Genomic DNA, 27,115 nt, shown 5'->3' with positions numbered 1-27,115 from the left:
GAATACGACATGCTCAACTCTCAGGAGGAGAGAGAGGGAAGGGAGGCTACTTAGGAGGCAGTTTCAGAGAGAGAGAGAGGACCAGTTTGTAGCATGACAGTAATAGAGAGACGGGCCAGAAAATGAGAAGAAGCCAGAAAATTAGAGCAGATTGCTGAGTTAGTTTGAAGCCAAGCAGAGCAATTCCAGGCCAAGAGAGAAGCCGGAAGAAGGGTTTGAACTAGAACAGCTGAGTTGAACCAGCCAGCCCAGAGCTCAGAAAGTACAAGTAAGGGGGAGTTTATTTTGTTTTGTTTTGTTTCTTCCAGACAGGGTTTGTCTGTGTAGCCTTGGCTGACTTGGACTCACTTTGTAGACCAGGCTGGCCTCGAACTCACGGCGATCCACCTGCCCCTGCCTCTCAAGTGCTGGGATTAAAGGCTTGTTTGATTAAGCAGTAAATCTGAAGAAGCTAAAACAGTCTAGGGTTATAGATTAGACAAAGCTTCCATGACCAGGCCGAGGTTAGCAGAAGGAGGCAGGTTAGCCTCTCAGAAGACAACTGAGCCAGGAGAATAAAAGCTACTTTTATAGGATGATGTCTTGGCTCAAATCTTTTATCCCAGAATTCCAGACGCTGAGCCAGGAGAATGGTGGTGACTTAAAGGCTAGCCTGGGAAACACGGTGAGATGATGCCTCAAAAATATCCACGTAAGGCTGGGTGTGGCGGTGCATGCGCACGCCTTTAATCCCAGCACTCAGGAGGCAGAGGCAGGAGGATCACTGTGAGTTCAAGGCCAGCCTGGTCTACAAAGTGAGTCTAGGATAGCCAAGGCTACACAGAGAAACCCTGTCTCAAAAAAAACCAAAAAACAAAAAACCAAACCAACCAACCAACCAACCAAACAAAAAAACACCCTAAAATCCGTGTAGTGGGTGGGATGGCCTGAGACTATCATCCCAGAGATCTAAAGACAGGCAACAGATTAGCTCATGGCCATCCTGAGCTACATAGTTCCAGGACCAGTCAGTGGTACATTTTAAGACCCTATCTCAAAAAAGTTTAAAGATTTATTTATTATTTGTACAGTATTCTGCCTGCAGGTGTGCCTGCAAGCCAGAAGAGGGCGCCAGATCTCATTATAGATGGTTGTGAGCCACCACGTGGTTGCTGGGAATTGAACTCAGGACCTCTGGAAGAACAGCCAACGCTCTTAACCTCTGAGCCATCTCTCCAGCCCTCAAAAAAGGGAGAAAAAAAAGAAAGAACAGAAGAAAGAAAGAAAGAAAGAAAGAAAGAAGCAAACAAACATTATTTCCAAAATACTTGGGGTGGATGAGCTGGTACCCAGATGTAGCTACATTGTGTCCTTCACAGACTGTTCCTGCATCCAGGACTGAAGATGTGCCTGAGCTGTCAGAGAGCTTGACTGCTGTGCAGATGCCCAGAGTTCAATCCCCAGCACCAGGTACCACTGAGGGTGATGGTGCACTCCTGCAAAAACCCCTTCCTCCAGATTTCTAAGATGTGGACAGGATTAGGAGCTCGAGATCATCCTGGGCTAAATTACACGTGACCCAGCCTTTAAAATATATATATATATATTTATGCATACAGTGCTGAAAAGGGCATCAGGTCACATAATAGATGGTTGTGAGCCACCATGTGGTTGCTGGGAATTGAACTGGCTCTTAACCGCTGAGCCATCTCTCCAGCCAGCCCCAAGCCAGCCTTTAAATTAACTAATTTTACAGGCCGCTGCTGTGACTCTGTGGTGAAGGGACTTGCACCAGGCGTGACAATGTGAACTTAATCCTGGGGTCCAACAACATGTAAGGAGAAAACCAACTCCCACAAGTTGCCCTCTGAACTCCATTCAGACCCACACGTACGCAAGGAAAATGGCTTGATATGGAGGTGGATCGAGCACACCTGAGTCAGAGGCAGGGGGATGTCTCTGATCTAGAGGTCAATCTGGTTTAATGTTGAGCTTCAGGCCAGCCAGGGCTACACAGAAAGACCCTGTCTGAAAGTAAATAAGTAAATAAAAGAATAAATGGATAATTTAAAGGAAAGTTTAATTTTAAAATATTAACTTTCAGTATCTATATTTAGTTTAATTTTAAAATATTAACTTTTAGTATCTATGTTTACCTGAAACTCAAATCTCTTTGTGTACCCTGGCTGTCCTGAAACTCTCTTTGGGGACAAAAGGCATGCGCCACCATATCTGGATCTGAATCTCAATTTTTAACTCAAAGATTTCAAAAAATAATTATAATGGGAAAACACATGCCAAGTAACTATAGAAGCGTTTCCACGGCCATGTAATTTATTGCAAAGAAAATCCTTTTACAGCAATATGAGTGGACAAACACAGCAACCACTTTGTTATTAATATTGACAACTTGAGAATAACAAAACCAGTCCAAAACAGCATGAAACAGGAGCCTGCCAGGAAGGGCAGTGACCAGGCCTCTCAACACTGTAGGCAGAGATGTGTATGCGATCACAAGATCATAGCCTATCTGGGCTACACAGACAGATGGAGCTCTGTGAGTTTCAAACTAGCCTGGTCTTCTAGGACAGGCAGGGACATATAATGAGACACTATCTCAAACAAACAACCAGAAAACTATTCGGCATAGGGAAACAGAACAACACAGTCAAAGCAGACACTATACCATTTTTTTTTTTAAAAGACCCTCAAGAGATGAGGACCTCACGTAACAAACAGGGACCACCAAGCCTCATTCATCCCCGGGGGAAAAGATTCTGTCTGGATACAGAATTACACAGAGGCCATTTTTGAATGGATTTTCATGTGTCTTTTCAAAGTCCCCTGCTGCCGGAAGGCTGAGGGGCACTCCTGACAAATGAAGGGTCTCAGGTCGCTGTGGATGTGGCGGTGGGCTTTGAGGTTGCATTTGTAGCTGAAGCGTTTCCCACAATCCTCGCACTCGAAGGGCTTCTCCTTGGTGTGCACCCGGCCGTGACCCAGCAGCGTGGACTCGTAGGCGAAGCCCTTGTTGCAGATGCTACACACGTAAGGCTTGTCACCCGAGTGGGTGCGCTGGTGGACTTTCAGGTCTGAGGACTGCACGAACGCCTTGCTGCAGTGGTTGCACTGGAAGGGTCTCTCTCCTGTGTGTGACCTCTGGTGGATGGTGAACTGAGACCTGTAAAGGAAACCCTTCTTGCATTCGCTGCACCGGAACGGCGGAGCAGCCTGCTCAGGGCGTTGCTCCACAACTGGCTTGTCAGGCGGTGGTGGCTGAGCACGCTCTAGCCTATGGTCGCTGCTGCCCGTATCCAAGGCGGCTCCTTGGGCAGTGGGACGGTTGTCTCTTTGGAGATAATGAAGGATCTGATGAGCTCTACTGAAGGCTAAATTCCTTTGCAGGATATGGGCGAACAGTGCCACAGCATTCACGTTTGCATCTTTTTGGGGCGTCGCTGCATCCTTTACTGTCAGAGAACCTGCTGGAAAGGATCGCACATACAACATTGAACATTCAAGAGGCTGTCTGCAAAGTGTACTACTACATGTATTCATTTGCCTGTGGAGGTTCCTGCCACACTAAGAACGGGTAGGTCAAGGGACATCTTTTTTTAAAAAAAGTTATTTATTTATTAATTGTACAGTGTTTTGCCTGCACACCAGAAGAGGGCACAAGATCTCACTGTAGATGGTTGTGAGCCACCATGTGGTTGCCGGGAATTGAACTCAAGACCTTTGGAAGAGCAGGCAGTGCTTTTTAACCCCTGAGCCATCTCTCCAGCCCAAGGGACATCTTTTGGGTTGGTTCTTTCCTGTCACCATGAGTGAGGGCCCTGGAGGTTGAACCCAAGCAAGCAGGCTTAACAGCAAGGGCCTTTGCCTACCGAGGCACACCAATACTTAATAAAGACCATTTCAAGCCCACCAGACCTGGTCCAATTCAGCTCTGCTAATGGCTGTGGACATCCCGTGAATGTTCCAAGCCTGACAGGTCACAGTGCTGGACAGGGGTAGCTAGTCCCAGTGAGTCGCCAGCTTGTACTCACCAGGAGACTGTATCAGTTGGAGGCCCTGACGCACAAACACGATGGGCTGGGACTCACGCCATGGACTCTGCCCAGGACTCACGAGTGCAGACTCCCTGCTCTCTGGCATCGTCCCCTGAGAAACTTCCTCTTCCTAGACAGGGGGGCGATCAAGAAGGATGATGAGTGTGCGTTTGTTCATTGGAGAGATGGATCATCACTGTAACCCTAGCTCCAAGAGCACCAGACACACACAAGCATACAATCAAACACACTGTCAAAGGCACAGGGCTCATGTACTCTTCTCAGGGAGCTGCCAGCTGGCACCTTAGTTTGCAGTGTTTCTGATCTGTACAATCCCCGGGCTTCTTCTAAAGAAAGTTTCTGTGCCCCTTGACAAAGATAAAACATGGCCGTTAAAGTCCCCCCCCCTCCCCCCAGACACTGCCATTTACCTCCTGGGAGTAAAACTATCCTCCTGAGAGGCACTGACTAAAGACAAGACTCTATTGTGTGTTCTGCTTCCTGGTCACTGTGTAGCCCTAGCTGGCCTTGGACTGAGAGACTTGCTGGATTCTGCCTCACAGCTGGAGTGAAAGGCTCGATGGCTGGCACCACCACGCCTCCTCACGTCTCCAAACTAGTCAGCAATGATTTATTCAGTTATGTATTGAGTATCTATGACTGCACTATTTGCATGTCTGCCTGCAGGCCAGAAGAGGGCGTCAGAATCCATTCCAGATGGTTTGAAAGCCACCATGTGGGGGTGCTGGGAATTGAACTCAGAAGCTCTGGAAGAGCAGTCAGTGCTCTTAACTGCTGACCCATCTCTCCAGAATTTTCTCCACACCCTTTGTTTTGTTGTTGTTTTTGGTTTTTTTTTTGTTGTTGTTGTTGTTGGGTTTTTTTTGGTTTTTCGAGATAAGGTTTCTCTCTGTAGCCTTGGCTGTCCTGGACTCGCTTTGTAGACCAGGCTGGCTTTGAACTCACAGTGATCCGCCTGCCTCTGCCTCGAGAGTGCTGGGATTAAAGGCGTGCGCCACCACGCCCAGCTTTTCTACACACTCTTAATGCTAAGCTCTAAAGAACAGGCAGGCAGATGGGTCTTCATTCTGAACAACAGTGTCAAGGCATGGCACCTACATCTATGGCCTGTGTGTCCAACCCTGGCCCTCATAAAGTCTATAGAAGACTCATGTCTCCTAGTTCCTTCTAGAAAACACCCCAGAGGTGGTATCACATACTCACCTGACTGGTAGATGGCTCTTCAGGCTCTGACATGTTCTGTAGCCCTGGACCAGCCTGGCCTCCATTGAAAGGCTCCTCAGTCTCATCTGATAGGGGTTCTTGTGACAATTCCATATCCTGCTCTGGAACTTCAGCCGCCTCAACACTGGATTCCCGAAGGAGGTATTTCTGTTCTTGGGAGTTGATTATGGACTGTAGGGAGAAAGAGAATAGTAGAATAGGACCCCAGGTAAGAGCCTGGCTGGCGCTCTCAGCCATATCTCTGTTTCTGCGCTGATTCAGCAGCCCAGCTTGGCTCATTTGCAAATCTACTCCCTGCATATAGATTGGCCCGAGAGATCACACTCAGCTATAGAGTGAGAGATGGAGACCAGCACAGGCCGCATTAGACCTTGTCACATGAACAAGGAGTGGGAGGGGTGCTGGAATGCTGGATTAGCAATTAAGAGCACTGGCTGCTCTTCCAGAAGACCCACATTCTATGAGCAGAACCCATATGGTGGCTCATCACTGCATCTCCATCTCCAAGAGGACCCGATGCCCTCTCCGGGCCTCCAAGGGCAGGCACCACACACGCACGTGTGGCGCACAGAATACAAGCACATTTAAACAAAGAAGCATCCACAACTCAAACACACAATCAAAATCACAGGGGTGCCGGGTGTGGTGGCGCACGCCTTTAATCCCAGCACTCGGGAGGCAGAGGCAGGCGGATCGCTGTGAGTTCGAGGCCTGCCTGGTCTACAAAGTGAGTTCAGGATGGCCAAGGCTACACGGAGAAACCCTGTCTCGAAAAAAAGGAAAAACAAAAAAAACAAAAAAAAAACCCCCAAAATCACAGGGGCTTATGAACTCTGTCAAGCAGCTGCCGCCTGCTGGCACGTTAGCTTGCAGCGTTTCAGATCTGTCCAATCCCCGGGCTTCTTCTAAAGAAAGTTTCTTTGCCCCCTTGACAAAGACAAAACATGGCCATGAAAGTCCCTAGACGCTGCCATTTATCTCCCGGGAGCAAAACTATCCCTCCTGAGAGCCACTGACTGAGTGTCCTGCTTCCTGGTCAGCGCAGGCCCCCAGGGCGGTCCTTCCCTGAGCCCACAGCAGAGACCTTGCTTATCCACAGGTGGTGTTTCCTTTCCCTGAGCATCTTCTTCAGCTCTCTGCAGCTCTTGACTCCGTTCTCCTTCACGAAGGCCTGCAGTTCCAGTGGCATGGACACCATGAACTGCTCCATCACCAGGAGATCCATTATCTCCTCCGTGCTATTCAGGTCTGGCCTCAGCCACTGATAGCACAGCCTCCACATCCTCCTCAGACTTCGGATGGGGTTAGACCTTTCTGTGTGCCTGAAGCCTCGGAACTTCACATGCCAAACCTCAGGGGTGTAGCTCTGCGTTTCTGAGTGTGTTTCCCGGGACATCAGTGACGGCGGCTGCTCCGGGCGTTGGCTGCCTAGTGGTACAGCTGTCGCCATGACTGTGGTGAATATCGCCGCCCCCCTGGGCCTCTGACAAGATCCCAGTGACAACTGTCTCAGCAGATGCAGAGATAGTAGGCTCAAGGCTGGTCCAGACGCCTGGAAGGAAAGAAGGAAGTGGTTTAGTTTAATTCTGTTAAGTCTCATAACTTTCTTCAGGTTTCATAGCATACCCTCCCTAATCACACTGGGACTGTGTACAGGACAGAGGGAATTAATCCATCCCCATAGTTCAGTGAAACGGCTCAGTGCTAAAGGTGTGTCATCCAAGCACACAGGACCTATCTCGTGCAGGCACTGATCCAACTCGGATAAGCTTCTTCTGGCCTCGATGTGTGGGCCCCGATACTCCTGTGCGCCCAAGTTAGTTTCTGTCAAATCAATTACTCTATTGTAGCTGTGGAGGATGGAGTTGAACCTGTAATCCCGGCCAGGGGATAAATGTGAGCCTGAGTTTTGACAAAATATTAAGTACAAAAATCTAAAGGAGCTGAAGGCTACAAGAGGCTCATTATCGAAAACAAAGACCAAACTGGGTCGTGCTGGCTCCCAACTTTAGTCTCAGTACTCGTGAGGCAGAGGCAGGCAGATCTCCGAGTTCGAGGCCAGCCTGGCCTACAGAGGGAGTTCCAGGACAGACAGAGAAACTCATCTTCATAAACCAAAACAAATTTTTTTAAATGATGAGTATGGTTCCTCAAACCTAATCCTATCACTGGGGAGGCTAAGATAGAAGGGTTGGTTGAAGCTAGCCTGGGCTACAGAGCAAAAAATTACTTTTAGAGCAAAAACAAATATACAGAAGTTTGTCCATTTTATTCTTCCAACTCCATGTTCCTACACATTTCGGATTTGAGGAATCAATAGCTCCTGATTGGACCACAAAATGTGTATGGGTAGATCATTTCCACCATCTGGACAAAGGAGTAACAGGATTCTTTTCTGCTTTGTTTTGCTTTGTTTTTACAGAGACAGGGTTTCTCTGCGTAGCCCTGGATGTCCTAGACTCACTTTGTAGACCAGGCTGGCCTCAAACTCACAGAGAGCTGCCTGTCTCAGCCTCCCGAGTGCTGGGATTAAAGGCATGTGCCACCGCCACCACTTGACTTAGTAGCAGTATTCTTTTTTTTTTTTTTTTTAGTAGCAGTATTCTTGATAGCATTAACCAGGACTTTTCACCAACCGGGTATGGTGGCACACACTTTTAATCTCAGCACTTGAAAGGCAAAGGAAAGTGAACCTCAGTGAGTTGCAGGACAGCCAGGGCTATACAGAGAAATCCTGCTTCAACAAAACAAAAGAAAACAAAACAAAACTCAAACAGATAAAAACCAAACCAAACCAAACCCACCCAAAAGGGTGGTAGACTGGTTCATGCTGGGATTTTTTTTATTTTAAGAGCCCCTTTTCTGTTTTTAGATACCTTGGGTTCAGTTTCTCCCCTACACATTGTTATAAACTCACACATTTAGCCGGGCGAGGTGGGGCACGCCTTTAATGCCAACACTCCTGAGGCAGAGGCAGGTGTATCTCTGAGTTCAGGGCAAGCCTCCTCTATATAGCTAATTACGGGATGGCCAAGGCTACACAGTAAAGCTCTGTCTCCAAAAACAACAAAAACAAACAAACAAAAACAACAACAGGAACAAAAAAAAACTAAACAAAAAACAATGCTGGCCCTGAGAGTGCCCGCCTCTGGTTTGACTCCTCCAACCTAAGGTAGGAGGTTGAAGTTCCAGGAATGCGTGAGTCGAACGACTAGAATCTATCTCAAAAGTATAAAATAAAATAAGCAACTTCGGCGGGGCATGCTGGCGCACCCCTCTAATCTCAGCTCTAATCAGTCAACTCGTGACTCAGCAACCCAGCGCCCAGACACAGATCCGAGGGCAATGGAATCGGCTCCTGGAGTCTGAAACAGCAGCATGGTTCTTACGAGGAGACCAGCACGGAGACAGAAAGATGAGCAGCAAAGCAAACAGTCGGAGCTCAAGGACCCGCGGCTTCCTTTGTTGGTCTGGAGAAGCCTCACCATGCAGCCTCCCCTGGCCCGGAGCCAGCTATCCTCCTGCCTCAGCTCCCCAGGGCGGAGCTGCAGGCACCCGGCGCCCAGCTAAATCTGCGTCAGAACACACAGCGTTGGTAACCCACCTTCATCCCTGATTTAAAACACTCACCTCCCCTGTCCCCGTTTCGAGCCCGCAGCCTCGCGCCTTCTCGTACGTAAATCTCTGCAAAATGGCGGGAACGCCCGCGTCCGGGTTTACTTCAGGAGCTGCAGGGCTGCCTTCCGGTTGGTTGCTCCTCAGCCCTGAGAAGCCATTTTAGAGGTCTTTTTTAAAACCCGGAGATTGGATTGCAATTGAGGGTGGGACTGGCAGAGTGAGGGGATTAATTTCCTAAACTCCAGGGCGTGGTGGTCCGGATTACCGGCTACTGGGGAGGCTGAGGCAGGGGGATTGTAAATTAAAGGATTGTCTGGACTGCCCTGTGAGTGTAACACCAGCTGCAGAAATTTAGCTGTCATACTAAATAATTAATTAATTTTATCTGCCTAGGCTGGGGATAAAGGAGCCTGAAAGGGTGTGTTTCTAGCTGGGACTAAAACCCGGTGTGGTTGCAGGGTGTGGTGGCACACACGCCTGTGATCCCAGCTCTGGGAGAGAGAACCACAGAAGATCTCTGTGAGCTGCAGCCCAGTCTGGTCCACGAACTGATTCCAGGAGAGCCAGGGCTACGCACGGAAAAACCTGGTCTCAAAAAACAGAAAAAGAAAACAAAACAACAACAGCAATAGAAAAACAAAAGAACCCGAATGAATTAAAGAAGCAATAAAATAAAATAATAAAATAAATGCAGAGGCATACATAGTTCTCTGGTCATGGTCTAGGCGAGCGAGCCGCCAGCCGAAAGTGAACTAACCCTCTGAAACTTTGACGAAATTACCAGAATGGCCTTGGTCATGGTGTCTTTTCACAGCCACACGACTCTAAGACAGTTTGATATTTTATATATTTATTTATTTATTCTCTGTTCAGCCTTGGTTGTCCTGGACTTGCTTTGTAGAACAGGCTGGTCTCTACCTCACAGAGATCAGTGATGTGCTTGCCTCTGCCTCCCAAGTGCTGAGATTAAAGGCATGTGCCACCAAGCCCAGCTTAAAGTGGATTTATTTTTTCACTTTTTATGGGAGAGAGGTGTGGCTCTCTGTGTATCCCTGTCTGTCCTGGAACTTGCTCTGTACAAGAGGCTGGCCTCAAACTCATAGAGAATGGCCAAATTCTCCGCCACCCCCCCCCCCCAAGGGAAGGATTGAAGGATATGCCACCAAATCCACTTAAAATTTTTTTAAAAATATATATATATTTATTTATTGTATATGAGTGCTTTATCTGCAGAAGAGGGCATCAGATCACATTACAGATGGTTGTGAGCCACCATGTGGTTGCTGGGATTTGAACTTAGGATCTCTGGAAGAGTAGGCGGTGCTCTTAACCACTGAGCCATCTCTCCAGGCCCCAATCCACTAACTTAAAATTTATTTTTATGTCAGGTATATGAAGTTGGGTTTGGTTTTGTTTTTATTTCTCTTTTTGTTTTCTGGTGGTTTTTTTGGGGGGGGGTTGTTGTTGTTTTGTTTTGTTTTCCCTAAAGATCTGAAATATAACTAGAGTCATAGAAGTGTGTGAGGCACCACATGCCCGCCCCGAACCAAACCTGGGTCCTCTGAAACAGCAACTAGTGCTCTTAGCCTCTGGCCATTTCTCCAGGCCCACAATTAAGTATTTCTAAGAACTGAGAAAAGCAGAGACCTGCTACTCCTAGGATGTGGATGTCATGAAGGCACAGGATCCAGAGGGCCATGTCATAGAGAGAGTTGTACACAGGGTCCAGAGGGCCTGCACCCCTGCATTTTCTCCTACCCTTCATTTTATTGCGCCCTTGGGAAGATCCCTTTTTAACAAGCCAGGATGTCTGCTAGTCACTTGTACAAGTTAAGAGAAGCCAAGGAGGGGATGATGAGCACCCCCAGTGTGTACAAGGCTCAGAGTCATGCCCGTGAACTGGCATCTGTAGTGGGGCAGTCCTTGAGGAACAGAACTCTCACCCTGTAGGACGTGACCTCTGCCCTCAGGTGCACATGGCCACACAGAATTACCCGCTTGGTGGGGAGAGATTGCTACAAGTGAAGTGACCGTTGTTTGGGGAATGGATAACCACTTCACTGCATTCCAGAGCTCACTCATTTAAATACTCATCAATAGATGACACTGAGACACTGAGCTCCAGTCAGCAAAGAAAAGGGAGAAAGGAGGGTGTGTAGTGAGTAGGCAGCCGCACTGCAGCAAGAATGTCTCAACAGTTGACTGAGTAATGTGCAGCCGGTGTTGCTATCCAGTGTCAGCAAAGGCTTGGTGTGTCCCTTCCTAGACTCTGGGAAAACAGGAAGCCATTGCCAACGTACAGGATGCAGGGGATGCTCTTCTCTTCTCTTAAAGTGTGGCAAAGGAGGGCCAGCGAGATGGCTCGTCAGGGAAGGCACCTGCTGCCAAGCCCCACAGGCTGAGTTCTATCCTGGGTACCATAAGGTGGAAGAAGGAAAGAATCAATTCCTGCAAGAGGTGTTTTTTTTTTTTTTTTAATTTTGTTCTGTTGGGTTTTGTTTTTTGCTTTGGAGACAGGGTTTCTCTGAAAAATGGTAGGAACTCCAGCATCCTTGCTTACTCCAGGAGCAACAGGACTGTCTTCTCAGTGCTAGTGTACTCAGGGACTGCCTCCAGCCCTTACTAGCAATTTAAAGGTCCTTGTAGTAATTGGGAGTTTGGACTGCCAACCTGAGGGGATTAATTTCTTAAAATACAGGACAGGGTCCTGTAGGTCTCTGATCCAAGGTATTGTGGAGGCAGAGGCAGGAGGACTGTAAATGGAAGGCTAGCCTGGACAATTGAGTGAGTGCAAGGCCAGCTGAGGAGATTTAGTGAGATGATAAGTGTTCTACTAAATAAATGAATAAGTAAATAATTATATCCGTCTAGGTTGGGGGATGCACTTCAGACAAAAAAGTTTTTGCCTTCCTATGCCGGGGGTGGGTCAAAGGGTTTGTTTCTGGTACTGAATAAATCCTGATGTGCTTGCAGGATGTTGTGGCACAGGCCCGGAATCCCAGCACTCCTGGAGGCAGAGATGGGCTGATCTCTGAGATCCAGCCCATCATCGTCTACAAAGTGATTCAAGGACAGCCAGGACTGTTACACAGAAACATTCTATTGGGGGGAAAGGGAAGTAAAAAAAAAAATCGAATAAGCAAGAAGGCATGCCCAGTTCTCTGGTCAGTGACTAGTCGGCATGCCCCCTGTGGATAATGGACTAACTCTCTGAAACTTTGAGCAAACTGTGAGTCCCTTTGGCCATAATGTCTTTTCACAAGAAGAAAATTCTAAGACACTTCTGTTCTTGCTTTGTTTGGTTTGGTTTTAGGAAAAGACAAAGGAACATATAAAGGTATACACATTAGAATTACACTCAACTTCTCTGTCTCTGTCTCTCTCTCTCTTTTTTTTTTTTAGACATGGTTTCTCTGTAGAGCCTTGGCTGTCCTTAACTTGCTTTGTAGACCATGCCGGCCTCGAACTCACAGCGATCCACATACCTCTGCCTCCTGAGGGCTGGGATTCTCAGTGAGGACTCTGAAAGCCAGGCAGGCCAGCTGAGATGTGCTGCAGATTCTAAGAGACAACAGAACCCAGCCCAGACTTCTGTGCCCTGCAAAACTAGCAATCACCATAGATGGAGAAAATAAGATATTCGATTAAAAAAAGTCAATTTTCAACACTGTCTATCCACTAACGTAACCCTCCGGAAGGTGCTAGAATGAGGATTCCAGCTTAAAGGGTTAACTACAATAGAGAAAACAAAGAGAATAAAAAATTACAGACCAGCTAATAAAAATGGGGAAACACACACACACACACACACACACACACACACACACACACACACACACACCTAGCAACAACAACAACAACAAAATCAGGAATAAACAAACACTGCTTTCTGACATCTCTCAAGATGAATGGCCTCACATCCACCAAACAGAAAACACAGACCAACAGAATGGACTCTCAGATCCATCCTTCTGCTGCATCCAACCTCACATCAAGGAGAGCTGCCAATTCAGGAGAAAAAGGATGGAAAAAGATGGGAAAGATTTCCAGCAAATGCGCCTAAGATGCAAGCTGGGGTAGCCATTTTATTCCTAATAAAATAGACTTCAAATCAAAACTAATCAGAAAGGAAACATCCACCAAGTGGGCATTGCAATTCTGACCATCTAATGGCCCAGACCCAAGAGCACCCAAATTCATAAAAGAAACATTATTGCATCTTAAATCACATATTCACCTCCACACAGGGATGGTTAGAGGCTTCACTATCACTCAATACACTGGCCACCCAGAGAAAAACTGAGCAGAGAGACGCTGGTGTTAACTGCCTGTGTGAACCCAATGGATCAACCATATTTATAAAACATCTCACCCAATCACAAATACTGAGATCCAGGAAAGACATGATTTTAGGTGAAGTTCCAACAGAGGAAGCAGGCCGAGCTGAGGTGTGAGGACACACCGAGGGCCTTGTTGGTCAGAAAGGGTGGTGTGTGCTGGGTGGTGCAGACCTTTCATTTCAGCTCTCAGGAGGCTGAGGAAGGCAGATCTCTGAGTTCGGGGCCAACCTGGTGTACAGAGACAGATCTAGGACTGCAATGGCTACACAGAGAAACTCTGTCTTGGAGGGACAAGAGGGGTTGGAGGTGATGTGTAGCCCACATTTGGATAATTAAATTTATTATTAAGATATATGTATTTATTTATAGTCTTTTCGAGACAAGATCTTTCTATGCTGTGTGTGTAGCCTTGGGCTATCCTGGACCTCACTTTCAGGCTGGCCACAAACTCATAGAGATCCAAGGACCTCTTCCTCCTGTCTGGTGGGAGTAAAAGTATGCAGTACCACCACCTGACTGAACATGGGACTGTTGGACTGGAAAGATGGCTCAGTGGTTAAGAGCCCTGACTGCTCTTCCAAAGGACCCGGGTTCAATTCCCAGCACCCACATGGCAGCTCACAACTGTCTGTAACTACAAAATCTAACACCCTCAAACAGACATACATGCAGGCATAGCACCAATGTACATACAATAAAAATAAATACATTATATAAAAAAAAAAGAAAGAAAATGGGACTGTTTTGTTTTCTTCTGGTTTTTGGTTGGTTTTGTTTTTCTTTCTTTCTTTTCTTTTAGAAAGGAGGGCAAGAGAGAGAGAGAGAGTGGTTGTTTAAATAAATCTTTTTACAATTTTATGGGAAAAAATGTCAAGTAAATTTGCTTCATTTTATCTGTACAAAGTTCAACCTCATTTCAAAAAAAAAAAAAAGTCTCTCGGATGATTTATCAGGTAGAAAAGCACCTAGCTTCCTTGGCCTAGGGAGTTGACTCAGCAGTTCATAGCACTTGCTGGTCTTGCAGCAAACCATTCAGTGTTTGATTTCCAGCACCCACCCACATGGTAGCTGCAACTGTCTAAGACTGCAGCTCCAGAAGATCTGTTGCCTTCTTCTGACCACAGGCATACTCATGGTGCAAAATACCCATAAAGTAATAAATATAGATAAAATAAATCTAAAACATTAAAAAGAAAAGTAAGTGTTCACTGGTTTTAATCATTGAATTATAGAAATGTCCAGTCAAAGCAGAACCCTTGTGCCACACAGGTCAGAAAAGAGCATTTCCTGACAGCTGCTGGACATTTTCCGTAACAGCTACACATGGTCAATTAAAAAAAAAAAAACAGAACAGGGGGAGGCAGGAGCTCCACAGGAAAACCAAGGCCCAGGGGCGCTCATGGAGCCTGATGCACAAACCAGGGACCATGTATGAGTTCGACCTAGGCTCCCTACACATACTGATGGTCCACCACTTGGCTCCCTAAGGAGAGAGCTGGGCTGGAGGGATGGCTCAGTGGTTGAGAGCACTGACTCCTGCACGTCCTGAGTTCAATTCTGAGCACCTACATAGTGGCTAACAATCATCTATAATGTGATCTGATGCCCTCTTCTGGCCTGCAGGTGTACTTGCAGGCAGAGCACTGTATTCATAGTAAAGAAATAAATCTTTTTTTTTTTTTAAAAAAGCGGAGGAGAGGGGAAAGAGTGGGTTGTCTCTGGACATGGACAGTGTTGTGGTTCTGCCAGCCAGTGGATAAGTGTGAGCCCAAGTTTTGACAAAGTTTTGAAACCACCCTACGATACATATTAAGTACCAAATCTAAAACAGATGAAGGTGACAACAGAGTCACTCTCAAAACGAAGGCCAAACTGGGTAGTGCTGGCTCCCAACTTTAGTTCCAGTACTCGTGAGGCGGAGGCAGGCAGATCTCTGAGTTGGAGGCCAGCATGGCCTCCAGAGGAGTTCCAGGACAGCAAGGACCACACAGAAACTTTGCTACATAAACCAAAACAAAACCCCCCAAAGATATGAGTACAGTGGCTCAAATCTAATCCCAGCACTGGGGAGGCTAAGATAGAAGGATTGTTGAAGCTAGCCTGGGCTACAGAGCAAACATCACTTCTTTTTTTATTAACACACGGGAGTTTACTTCCAGAAGTTAAAAAAAAAAAAAGCTGAGTAGACATACATATGTACAGATCTCAGCTCAGACCCACCCAGGGGGGTCTTAGGGAGACAGCTGGCCTCACCCCATAGAGGCTCAGAAACATTTGGATGGCTCAGTTCTCAAGGTCCAGAAATGTTGGGGACAGGCCATCTGGCCAATGTTCAGCCATCTTTTCAGAGCCTAGGTTTCTATCTCTCCAGCAGTCTGTCATTTACTAGAAACCACCTGACCCTGTCATGATTGGGCCGTTAGACTAAAGATAAGATTTAGATGGAGCCACTGTGTTGCAGTTTAGCAGCTAGATTAGATAAAGATAGCAAAATCTTCCATGTGGCAGAGCATTTGACCCGCTTGGAATTCCTCCAATCTTGACATAGCCTGCAGCTGGGTTGCCATAGCAATATGCTTCCCTGCCCCCTGCCTCATAAAACCTTCTACCTGAAAAAGAAAATTTGAGAGCTTGATTAAAAGACTTGCTGTCCTTCTTCATGTCTTGTGATCTGTCCCTATACAGAAGAATTCTCCACTCAAGTGTTAGTTGAACCCTCGCTGGCCGGGGCACAGAAATCCTGGCGTCCTAATCCTACCTCTACCTAAGAGCATCTTGCCACAGGATGAGTGCTGGGCAGGTGGGACACGGAAGACATCTCAGTGTGAGTCACGGGCCTCTTGTCCAGCGGTGGCTTCCCCTGCGGAGGCCAGGCTGGGCCCCTGGCCTTTCAGTGCTTGACAGACCCGCTCTGTGATGGCTCTCTGGGTCCGCTTTCCCAGTCTCTCCAGCTTCTTGGCCACATCTCTCCTGAGATCCCAGTCAGGTTTCCGGGGTGCTAGGTTGGCCAGATCCACGCTCTCCATGGCGGGCTCTGCCTTGGCTGCCTCCAGCAGCTCCATCACTGTCTCTTCCACTGCAGCTGCGTTGGTCTGCGGGACCCTCCTCCTCTTGAGGTTTTCATCCTCTGGAACATAGTTCCGGAGCCTGAGTGACCTACACTTCCCATCTTCTTCGTTGTCTTCTTCTTCTTCTTTGAACCGCTTGGTCTGTGGCACCCCGTCTGCCCCGTCCTTGCGCCCGGTTTTCTCCCGGAGGGCCTTCAGCCTTTCCTTCCGTCTTAGTGCCTCTTCCTCAAGGCGGCCCACACTGGCAGCCATACCCCGTGGACCCTCCTTTCCTTTTGCAAAAATCACTTCTAGAAAACCAAAACAAATATCCAGAAATTTTTCCATTCTATCCTCCCAACTCCATGCTCCTACACAATCCAGATTTTTTTTTTGTATTGTATTGTATGGTGCTGTTTGTTTGTTTGTTTGTTTTTCGAGACAGGGTTTCCTCTGTGTAACTTTGGTTGTCCTGGACTCACTTTGTAGACTAGGGCTGACCTCGAACTCACAGCGATCCACCTGCCTCTGCCCTGGGAGTGCTGGGATTAAAGGTGTGCGCCACCATGCCTGGCATAACAGTATTCATTACAGTATTAAACAAGACTTTTCACCAACTCGGTAGGGTGGCACACACACTTAGCCTCAGCACTTGAAAGGCAGAGCAATGTGAATCTCAGTGAGTTCCAGGCTAGCCAGGGCTATACAGAGACAAATAAAACAAGCCTCCATAAACAAAATAAAATGACCAAACAAAAATCAAAACCAAAACCCAGCAAAAAAAAAAAAAAACGGTGGCATACTGGATTTGACTGTCTTTTTTTGTTTTTAACAGCCCTTGTTCCTTTTTCAGATGCTTCAGAGTTCTGTTCCTCACATACACATTGTTACAAATTCACAAATAGGTTGCCAGATGTGGCAGCTCCCTGACAACTTCCATTCCAACACTTTGGAGGCAGAGGAGGACAGTTCTGTGTTAGTTCTGGGTCAGCCTTGTCTACAGAATGAGTCAGGGCCACACTGAGAGACCCTGTCTCTGGCATGGAATCTGCTGCCTGCTTTTTGATCACTGCCCCCTGACAGGGCTGCCTTGCCCTGCCACAGGGAAGAGAATGAACTTAGCCCTGATGTGATTTTAGATGTGGCCTCCCCTCTTCTGAGGGATGGGTGGGAAAAGGAAAGGGAAGGGGAAAAGAGGGAGAGACTGGGACGAAAGGAGGGAGGCGGCTAATACCAGGATGTAAAGTGAGTAATAAATAAATTAATAAAAAAAGAAAAAATGATCCTGGCGGGAGGGTGGTGAGGCACACCTTTAATCTGAGCACTTGGGAGGTAGAGGCAGGCAGATCTCTATGAGTTGGAGGCCAGCCTTGCTCTACAGATCCTGTTCCAAAATAGCCCAGAAAAACACTGTTTCAAAGAAAGCAAATTAAGAAAACAGAAACAAAAAGGAAACAAAAAACAAACAAAAAGAAACTAAATGATGATGGCCATGCCGCACATATTTTTAATCCCCACATTTTGGAGGCAGAGGCAGGCTGTCTCTGTGAGTTCAGGGCCAGCCTGGTCTACACAGCTAACTACAGGACAGCCAAAGCTACCCAGTCCAAGCCAGTCTCAAGAACAAGAAACAACCGAAAATAAAAAAAAGCTAACAAACAAAAGCCTAAACAAAAAAATAATGCGTGACCTGAGATTGCCCGCTTCAGCTTTGCGTTCTCAAAGCAAAGGCAGGAGGTTGAAGTTCCAGAACAGTTTGAGCCATAGAACTAGAATCTATCTCAAAAGTCTATAAGAAATTAAACGAATTCTAACACGCGACTCGTGACTCAGCAACCCAGCGCCCAGACACAGATCCGAGGGCAATGAAATCGGCTCCTGGAGTCTGAAACAGCAGCATGGTTATTACGCGGAGCCCAGCACGGAGACAGAAAGATGAGCAGCAAAGCAAACAGTCGGAGCTCAAGGACCCGCGGCTTCCTTTGTTGGTCTGGAGAAGCCTCACCATGCAGCCTCCCCTGGCCCGGAGCCAGCTATCCTCCTGCCTCAGCTCCCCAGGGCGGAGCTGCAGGCACCCGGCGCCCAGCTAAATCCCGAGGGCTTGTGTCCGCGTCAGAACACACAGCCTTGGAAACCCACCTTCATCCCTGATTTAAAACACTCACCTCCCTGTCCCTGTTTCGAGCCCGCAGCCTCGAGCCTTCTCGTACGTAAATCTCTGCAAAATGGCGGGAACGCCCACGTCCGGGTTTACTTCAAGGGCTGCAGGGCTGCCTTCCGGTTGGTTGCCTCAGCCCCTAGATGCCATTTTAGAGGTCTTTTTTAAAACCCGGAGATCGGATTACAATTGAGGGTGGGACTGGCAGAGTGAGGGGATTAATTTCCTAAATTCCAGGGCGTGGTCCTGTAGATCTGGATTACCAGCTACTGGGGAGGCTGAGGCAGGGGGATTGTAAATTCAAGGTTTGCCTGGACTATCGCGTGAGTGTAACACCAATTGAAGAAATTTAGTGAAATGCCCTGTCATACTTAAATAAATAAATAAATAAATAAATAAATTTTATCTGCCTAAGCCGGGGATGCCATTCAGAGGTCAGAGTGTTTGCTTTAGGATGCAGGAGGCTGAAAATGGTGGCACACACGCCTGTGATCCCAGCTCTGGGAGAGAGAGCCACAGCGGGATCTCTGTGAGCTGCAGCCCAGTCTGGTCCAGGAACTGATTCCAGGAGACCCAGGGCTATGCACGGAGTAACCTGGTATCAAAAAACAGAAAAAGAGGGGGCTGGAGAGATGATGGCTCAGCGGTTAAGAGCACTGACTGCTCTTCCAAAGGTCATGAGTTCAATTCCCAGCAACCACATGGTGTCTCGCAGCCATCTCTAATGTGATCTGGTGCGCATTGTATACATAATAAATAAATAAACCTAAAAAAAAAAAGAAGCAATAAAATAAAGTAAAATAAATGCAGAGGCATACCTAGTTGTCTGTCATGCACTAGGCATGCCTGCCCCCTGCCAATAGAGGACTAAGCCTCTGAAACCTTGAGGAAACTACAAGAGTGGCCTTGGTCATGGTGTCTTTTCACAGCAATACGACTCTAAGTTTGATATTTGATTTTTCTTTCTTTCTTTTTTTTTTTGAGAAATGTTTTCTCTGTGCAGCCTTGGTAGTGCCGGACTTGCTTTGTAGAACAGGTTGGCCTCGAACTCACAGAGATCAGTGATCTGCTTGCCTCTGCCTCCCAAGTGCTGAGGTTAAAGGCATGTGCCACCAAACCCGGCTTAAAGTCCATTAATTTTTTTCACTTTTTATGGGAGAGAGGTGTGGCTCTCTGTGTATCCCTGTCTGTCCTGGAACTTGCTCTGTACAAGAGGCTGGCCTCAAACTCATAGAGAATGGCCAAATTCTCTGCCCCCCCCCCCCAAAGGGAGGGATTGAAGGATGTGCCACCAAATCCACTTAAAAATTTTTTTTAAAAAAATTTATTTATTGTATATGAGTGCTTTATCTGCAGAAGAGGGCATCAGATCATATTACAGATGGTTGTGAGCCACCATGTGGTTGCTTGGAATTGAACTCAGGATCTCTGGAAGAGCAGACAGTGCTCTTAACCACTGAGTCATCTCTCCAGGCCCCAATCCACTTAAAATTTATTTTTACGTCAGGTATATGAAGTTGAGTTTGGTTTTGGTTTTATTTCTCTTTTTGTTTTCTGTGGGGTTTTTTTTGTTTTGTTTTTTGTTTGTTTGTTTGTTTGTTTTTTCCCTAAAGATCTGAAATAGAACTAGAGTCATAGAAGTGTGTGAGGCACCACATGCCCGCCCCGAACCAAACCTGGGTCCTCTGAAACAGCAACTAGTGCTCTTAGCCTCTGGCCATTTCTCCAGGTCCACAAGTATTTCTAAGAATTTCGAACATCAGAGACCTGCTACTCCTAGGATGTGGATGTCATGAAGGGCCAGGGTCAAGAGGGCCATGTCATAGAGAGAGTTGTACACAGGGTCCAGAGGGCCTGCACACCTGCATTTTCTCCTACCCTTCATTTTATTGCGCCCTTGGGAAGATCCCTTTTTAACAAGCCAGGATGTCTGCTAGTCACTTGTACAAGTTAAGAGAAGCCAAGGAGGGGATGATGAGCACCCCCAGTGTATACTAAGCTCAGAGTCATGCCCGTGAACTGGCATCTGTAGTGGGGCAGTCCTTGAGGAACAGAACTCTCACCCTGTAGGACGTGACCTCTGCCCTCAGGTGCACATGGCCACACAGAATTGCCTCAGGGGAGGCCCATCTTGCACCCTCTGCAAGACCCGCTTGGTGGGGAGAGATTGCTACAAGTCAAGTGACTGCCATCTGGGGAATATTCTGTGTTGCCTTGAAGAAGGAAAGTGGAAAATAAATAGAAAAAAAAAACAACTTTGATGGGTGTATTTGTCTTTTATTACTAAAAAAAGAAAAAAACTTCATAGCATGTCTACTAACGTGCTCAAGAGGCTTGTAATCCCCACAGCCAGCAGATGGAGGCAGGAGGCTTGGAAATTCAAAGTATTCTTGACTGCAGATCTGGCGAGTTTGGGGCCGGCCTGGCCTGCATGAGATCCTGTCTCAAAGCAGTAATGACCATGATGAGGATGACCATCAACAAAGAGGGAGGACTGTGCAATGGATAACCACTTCACTGCATTCCAGAGCTCACTCATTTAAATACTCATCTATTGGACAGGAACATGGAGACACTGAGCTCCAGTCAGCAAAGAAAAGGGAGAAAGGAGGCTGTGTAGTGAGTAGGCAGCCGCACTGCAGCGAGAGTGTCTCAACAGTTGACTGAGTAATGTGCAGCTGGTGTTGCTATCCAGTGTCAGCAAAGGCTTGGTGTGTCCCTTTCAAGACTCTGGGAAAACAGGAAGCCATTGCCAATGTACGGGATGCAGGGGATGCTCTTCTCTTCTCTTAAAGTGTGGCAAAGGAGGGCCAGCGAGATGGCTCATCAGGGAAGGCACCTGCTGCCAAGCCCCACAGGCTGAGTTCTATCCTGGGTACCACAAGGTGGAGGAAGGAGAGAATCAATTCCTGTAAGAGGTTTCTAGTCTGCTCAGGAACAGCCAGGGCTGTTTCACAGAAAAACACTCTCTCTGACAAAAAAAAAAAAAAAGTAATAAAATAAAATAAATGAGCAGGTGTGTCAAGTTCTCTGGTCATTGACTAGTCTGCATGCCCCTGTGGGTAATGAACTAAATCTCTGAAACTTTGACCAAACTATGAGTTGCCTTGGTATGGTGCCTTTTCATAGAACTCTGAGATACTTGATATCTTTGGTTTCAGTTTTGGTCTTTCCTCCCGCCCCTCTCTCTCTCTCTCTCTCTCTCTCTCTCTCTCTCCTCTCTGTGTCTGTCTCTCTGTGTCTGTCTCTGTCTGTCTCTGTCTCTGTCTCTGTCTCTGTCTCTCTCTCTCCTCTCTGTGTCTGTCTCTCTGTCTCTGTCTCTGTCTCTGTGTCTGTCTGTCTGTCTGTCTGTCTGTCTGTCTGTCTGTCTGTCTGTCTCTCTCTCTCTCTCTCTCTCTCTCTCTCTCTCCAGGGTTTCTCTGTGCTGCCCTGGATGTCCTAGGGTCACTTTGTAGACCAGGCTGGCCTCCAACTCACAGTGATCTGCCTGTGTTGTGCATGTTTTAAAATGATGGTGGCTTAAATATGTGAGACTGGGGAGATGGCTCAGTGGTTAAGAGCACTAGCTGCTCTTGAAGAGGAACCAGGTTTGGACACCAGCACCCACAAGGTAGCTGTCAATACTTAGGAGATCCAACTCTCTATTCTGACACCCTTGGGCCCCAGGCAGGATGCTGTGTAAGCAAAGCACCCATAAATATTTTTTTTAACCTGTGAATTTTTTCCCCCTAAACTTTGACTTACTTTAGTGTGTTTGCACATTTCTATGGAGATCAGAGAATGACCGTCAGGACTGTTTTCTCCTTTCACCGTGGAGAACCTAGGCATTTGAAAACAAGTCCTTGGGTTGGCGTCAAGGACCTTCACTTGTTGAACCATCTCACCAGCCCCCAAAGCGTAGGGAAACATAAAATCCACGTCACCTGTAACTTTCAAAATCTGAGACAGACAAAGGGAATCATTACCTTACGCATGGTTTTGAAAACTAAGCAATAATGATATGAGTTCAGAAATTTTATGACCAATATCCTCTTTTCATTTGTGTGTATGTGTGTCCATATGTATGTATGTATGTGTATGTGTGTATATATGTATGTATGTATGTATGTATGTGTATGTGTGTATGTATGTATGTATGTATGTATGTATGTATGTGTATGTGTGTATGTATGTATGTATGTGTGTATTTAGAGACAGGGTATTCCTCTGTATACCTCAATGCCTTACAGTGCTGGCCTGGTACTCCCAGAGTGCCTCCTATCTCTGCTGGAATTAAAGGCACATCACAGGCTTTTTTTGATTTAACAAGACTTGTGTATCCCAGGCTGACCTGGCATGTGTCCAGAGTGGTTTTGTATTTACTTCTTTAATGCTGAGATCACAGTGGTGTGCCACCCCACTCAGCTTTAACACTGTAAGTGTTCTTCTAATTATTTCATTAGATCCCACACAGATTAAATCACCTCATTAGAAACTCAATATCGGGGCTGGAGAGATGGCTCAGAGGTTAGGAGCACTGGCTGTTCTTCCAAAGGTCCTGAGTTCAAGTCCCAGCAACCACATGGTGGCTGACAACCATCTATAATGAGATATGGTGCCCTCTTCTGGCCTGCTGGCTCACATTATTATACTGTATAATAATAAATAAATCTTTAAAAAAGCCCTCAATATCATGTTATTGTCTTTCTACTTCTACTGAGGTAAAATTAAGTATAAGAATCATATGTATTAAAAGCAGAGCCTGGCGGTAGTGACACACACCTTGTCTCCCAGCACCTGGGAGACAAAAGCAGGCAGATTCTGGGAGTCAAGGCCAGCCTAGGCTACAGAGTGAGTTCCAGGACAGCCTGGGCTACAGAGTGAGTTCCAGGATAGCCTGGGCTACAGAATGAGTTCCAGGACAGCCTGGGCTACAGAGTGAGTTCCAGGACAGCCTGGGCTACAGAGTGAGTTCCAGGATAGCCTGGGCTACAGAATGAGTTCCAGGACAGCCTGGGCTACAGAGTGAGTTCCAGGACAGCCTGGGCTACAGAGTGAGTTCTAGGACAGCCTGGGCTACAGAGTGAGTTCCAGGACAGCCTGGGCTACACACACAGAAACCCTGTATTGAAAACTCAAAAACTGGCTGGCTGTGGTGGCTCATGCCTTTAATCCCAGGACTAAGAAGGCAGAGGCAGGCAGATCTCTGTGAGTCTGAGGCCAGCCTGGTCTACAGAGCGAGTCTAAGACAGCCAAGAGTACAGAGAGAAACCGTGTCTCAAAAAACCAAAATGGAAAAAAAAAGAAAACCCAAAAACCAAACTCAAAAACCAAAAAGCACAGACTTCGTTTTTTTTTTTTAATATTTTTTAAAAATTTACTCATAAAAAAATCCCCTTGCCTCTCTGTATCTGAAATTAAAGGTATCTGCCACCATTCCTGGATCTAAGAATTATTTGAGATGATCTGGCTACATAGCCCACACTGAACTAAAACTCACTGTTCAGTATGGCCTAGCCTCAAACTGGCAACACTCCTCCCTCCTCAACCTTCCAAATGTTGCGATTAACCGGATCATACCAACCTGTCCAGCACATTTATTTTTTTAGATTATATTATTATTATTATTATTATTATTATTATTATTATTATTATTTATACAGTGTTCTGCCTGCATTACACCTGCACGCTAGAAGAGGACATCAGATCACATTACAGATGGTTGTGAGCCACCATGTGGTTGCTGGGAATTGAACTCAGGACCTTTGGAAGAGCAGGCGGTGCTCTTAACCACTGAGCCATCTCTCCAGCCCGCACATTTACTTTTTTATTATTCCATTTCATTTTGTGCTGTTCAGGGGTTAGTACTGAGGGAGGAAGCTTGCTTACAGTTCAAGGCCACTTGATCTACACAGTGGGTCCCAGGAACCACAGTTACATTGTGAGACCCTGAACACCTCACAACCCATCCCATGAAACAAAATTTAAAAATAAAATAAAATCCAGCTTTAGAAAAAATTTAATATGGGACACGTGCATGAAAATATATTCATTTTTGTGGGTTGGACACATGCATGAAAATGTATTCACCAACCCAGTTAATGCTGGGGTGGGACTAGAACCCAGGCCTTGGAGGCTGGCATCTTTACCTGTTGAGCCATCTTGCTGACCCTGAACCTGGCTTTGCCCATTGGTGCTAGAGAATCTAACTCAGTCCTTAAGCATGCCAGGCAAGAACTCCACCACCAAGGGAGATGCATTCCTAACTCTTGGCCGGTTCATGGTTTAAGGCTTTTAAAGAATTATTGCCGATTCCCTCCAGGGAAGTAGTCAGGCTGACTGCAGATCACCTCTCCCTCTGCTCCCCAAATCCAATCCCCAGCTCTCATCCTCAGCTTTGCCACAGAACCCCCCTGCTGCAGCCTCCCTTTCACACCCCACTGCCCACATCTCCGGTGGACCACACAGGTCTCCTCCTAAACTCGCCTCCTTATTCATTGCTTCATCCTAGCTGATAGACTGGCTTCGGATCTCCACCTCTCTCCTCCAAGTCCAATCCCCAAACCTCATCCCCCAACAGTAGACGTGCTATGGCCCTGTCTCACTCCCTGCACCGCCCTGCCCTGCATCCTCCTGCCACGCCCCCGCCCCGCCTCATCCCCCCGCCCTCACTCGCTGTGTGGGGTGGGGGGGGGGCACGATGCTGCTTTCTTTCCTCTTGTGGACCCAAGAGCACCAGCCTCCTAACCCATCCCTTTTTTTGTTTGTTTGTTTTTTGTTTTTTGAGACAAGGTTTCTCTGTGTATCCTTGGCTAGCGTGGACTCACTTTGTAGACCAGGCTGGCCTTGAACTCACCGTGATACACCTGCCCCTGCCTCCAGAGTGCTGGGATTAAAGGCGTGCGCCACCACTGCCCGGCTCCCATCCCCATTCTTAAGTGTCACTGCTCCCACGACCCAGAAACAAATTTTAACTGGAACCCGCAGTGTGCACGCTTATCACGATCCCAGGAGAATTTCCTACGAGGCAGTACACAGCTACCAGACTCTCCTAAAAGCCAAACAGGAAACAGAAGCCACAGAACAGAACACACACCCACATACCAAGCAAAGGCAAGACCAGATTCCAGGACCTGAAATTACAACCTTCACAGTGCAGATGCCTCAATGTAAAAACAAGCAACTGAGGACAGTTTGTCTGCACTAGAGCCCAGTAACCCTACCACAGCAGCCCTGAGCACTGCAACAACATAGCAGAAGTGCAAGGAAAAGACTCAAAGCAGCCTGTGTGAATATGATGGAGGTCTTTAAAGAGAAAAATGGATAAATCCCTTTTAAAAAGGTAATCCAGGAAAACTCAAATAAATCGTCGAAGGACATGATTAAATAACAGTTCAAGCCCTGAAAATGGAAACAAAATCAATTAAGAGAAACAAAACTGAGGCTGGTCGTGGTGGCACATGCTTTTAGTCCCAGCACTCAGGAGGCAGAGGCAGGTGGATCACTGTGAGTTCGAGGCCAGCCTGGTCTACAAAGCGAGTCCAGGACAGCCAAGGCTACACAGGTAAACCCTGTCTTGAAAAGCCAAAAGAGAGAGGGGGCGAGGAGGGGGCGAGAGAGAGACAAAACTGAGGGAAATCTGGAAGTGAAAAACTTAGGAAGAAAAAAAAAAAAGGAAGCTTAGAAGCAAGCCTCACCAACAAAATACAAGAGATGGAAGCAAGACTCTCAAGCATCAGAGGCAGGGCAGAAAACATGAATACCTCAGTCAAAAGTTAAATCTAAAAAATCTCCCGAAACAAAACATATAGGAAAGACCAGGAAAACACCGCATCTAAAAATAATAGGAATAGAGAAAGGAGAAGAAACCCAAGTCAAAGGCACAGAAAATATTTTCAACAAAATCACAGAAGGAAATTCCCCTAACCTGAAGAAGGAGATGCCTATCAAAGCATAAAAACCACATAGAACATCACAGTGATTGCACCAGAAAAGAAACTTTCTTCGACACACGATCATCAAAACACTAGACATAGGGAACAACAACCGAGAATATTAAAAGCTATAATGGAAAAAGACCAAGCAACAACATATGAAGGTAGATTGCTAGAGTTACACCTGATTTCTCAATGAGGACTCTAAAAGCCAGACAGGCCGGCTCAGATGTGCTGCAGACTCTAAGAGACCACAGAACCCAGCCCAGAGTACTGTGCCCTGCAAAACTGGCAATCACCATATTGGAAAAAAAAAGATATTCCATAATAATGTCAAATCTAAACAGTATCTATATACAAATCCAGCCGTACATAGGATGCTAGAAGAAAAATTCGAGCTTATTGGGATTAACTACATCAGAAAAAACACAGAGAATAAATAATCCCAGACCAGTAATTTAATAAGAGGAAACACACACACACACACACACACACACACACACCCTACCACCACCACCACCACCGGCTCTCAACATGAATGGTCTCAATTCACCAAACAGAAGACACAGACCAACAGAATGGATTCTATGATCCTTCCTTCTGCTGCATCCAAGATGCACACCTCAACATCAAGGATAGCCCATCCCCTCAGGGTAAAACGGGAGGGAAAAACATATTCCAAACAAATGGGCCTAAGAAACAAGCTGGTGTAACCATTTTTAATATCTAATAAAATAGGCTTTAAACCAAAACTAATCAGAAG

At 46.6% G+C, this 27,115-nt stretch overlaps 2 protein-coding genes across 4 annotated transcripts; both read right to left on the bottom strand.

The window, feature by feature from the left end:
• Positions 1–2,292: 2,292 nt before the first annotated feature.
• On the bottom strand, positions 2,293–18,807 carry LOC311591219 (zinc finger and SCAN domain-containing protein 5B-like). Of its 3 annotated transcripts, XM_084770625.1 has the most exons (6): positions 17,972–18,807; positions 8,907–9,040; positions 6,361–6,828; positions 5,256–5,447; positions 4,029–4,161; positions 2,293–3,464 (listed from the first exon to the last, which is right to left on the bottom strand). In XM_084770625.1, exons 3-6 carry the CDS (start codon positions 6,724–6,726, stop codon positions 2,773–2,775), a joined length of 1,383 nt encoding a protein of 460 aa, XP_084626751.1. In that variant the 5' UTR covers positions 6,727–6,828; positions 8,907–9,040; positions 17,972–18,807; the 3' UTR covers positions 2,293–2,772. The 3 variants fall into 3 exon arrangements, with proteins under 3 accessions (XP_084626751.1, XP_084626750.1, XP_084626752.1); XM_084770624.1 differs by lacking the exon at positions 17,972–18,807 and having other exon boundaries at positions 8,907–9,235; XM_084770626.1 differs by lacking the exon at positions 17,972–18,807 and having other exon boundaries at positions 2,293–3,461; positions 8,907–9,235.
• On the bottom strand, positions 15,892–16,554 carry LOC311590929 (coiled-coil domain-containing protein 12-like; the record flags this gene model as incomplete). The annotated part of the gene is made up of 1 exon (XM_084770222.1): positions 15,892–16,554. The coding sequence occupies one exon, from the start codon at positions 16,552–16,554 to the stop codon at positions 16,054–16,056; it is 501 nt and encodes a 166-aa protein (XP_084626348.1). The 3' UTR covers positions 15,892–16,053.
• Positions 18,808–27,115: the final 8,308 nt, after the last annotated feature.

The sequence above is a fragment of the Acomys minous genome, assembly GCF_964271855.1.
Source record: "Acomys minous genome assembly, chromosome: 20".
In the NCBI taxonomy this organism is placed as follows: domain Eukaryota; kingdom Metazoa; phylum Chordata; class Mammalia; order Rodentia; family Muridae; genus Acomys; species Acomys minous.
The sequence above is the reverse complement of the archived record's forward strand: the minus strand, read 5'-3'. Positions and strand labels throughout refer to the sequence as shown.

What these genes read in the sequence shown, in the direction of transcription:
- LOC311591219 (XM_084770625.1), bottom strand. Translation starts at nt 6,726, where the DNA reads ATGGCGACAGCTGTACCACTAGGCAGCCAACGCCCGGAGCAGCCGCCG. An exon ending in ACCACCTGTGGATAAGCAAG is followed by an intron (nt 5,448 to 6,360) that starts GTCTCTGCTGTG and finishes TTCTCCCTACAG; the next exon opens with TCCATAATCAACTCCCAAGA. An exon ending in CCAACTGATACAGTCTCCTG is followed by an intron (nt 3,465 to 4,028) that starts GTGAGTACAAGC and finishes GATCCTTTCCAG; the next exon opens with CAGGTTCTCTGACAGTAAAG.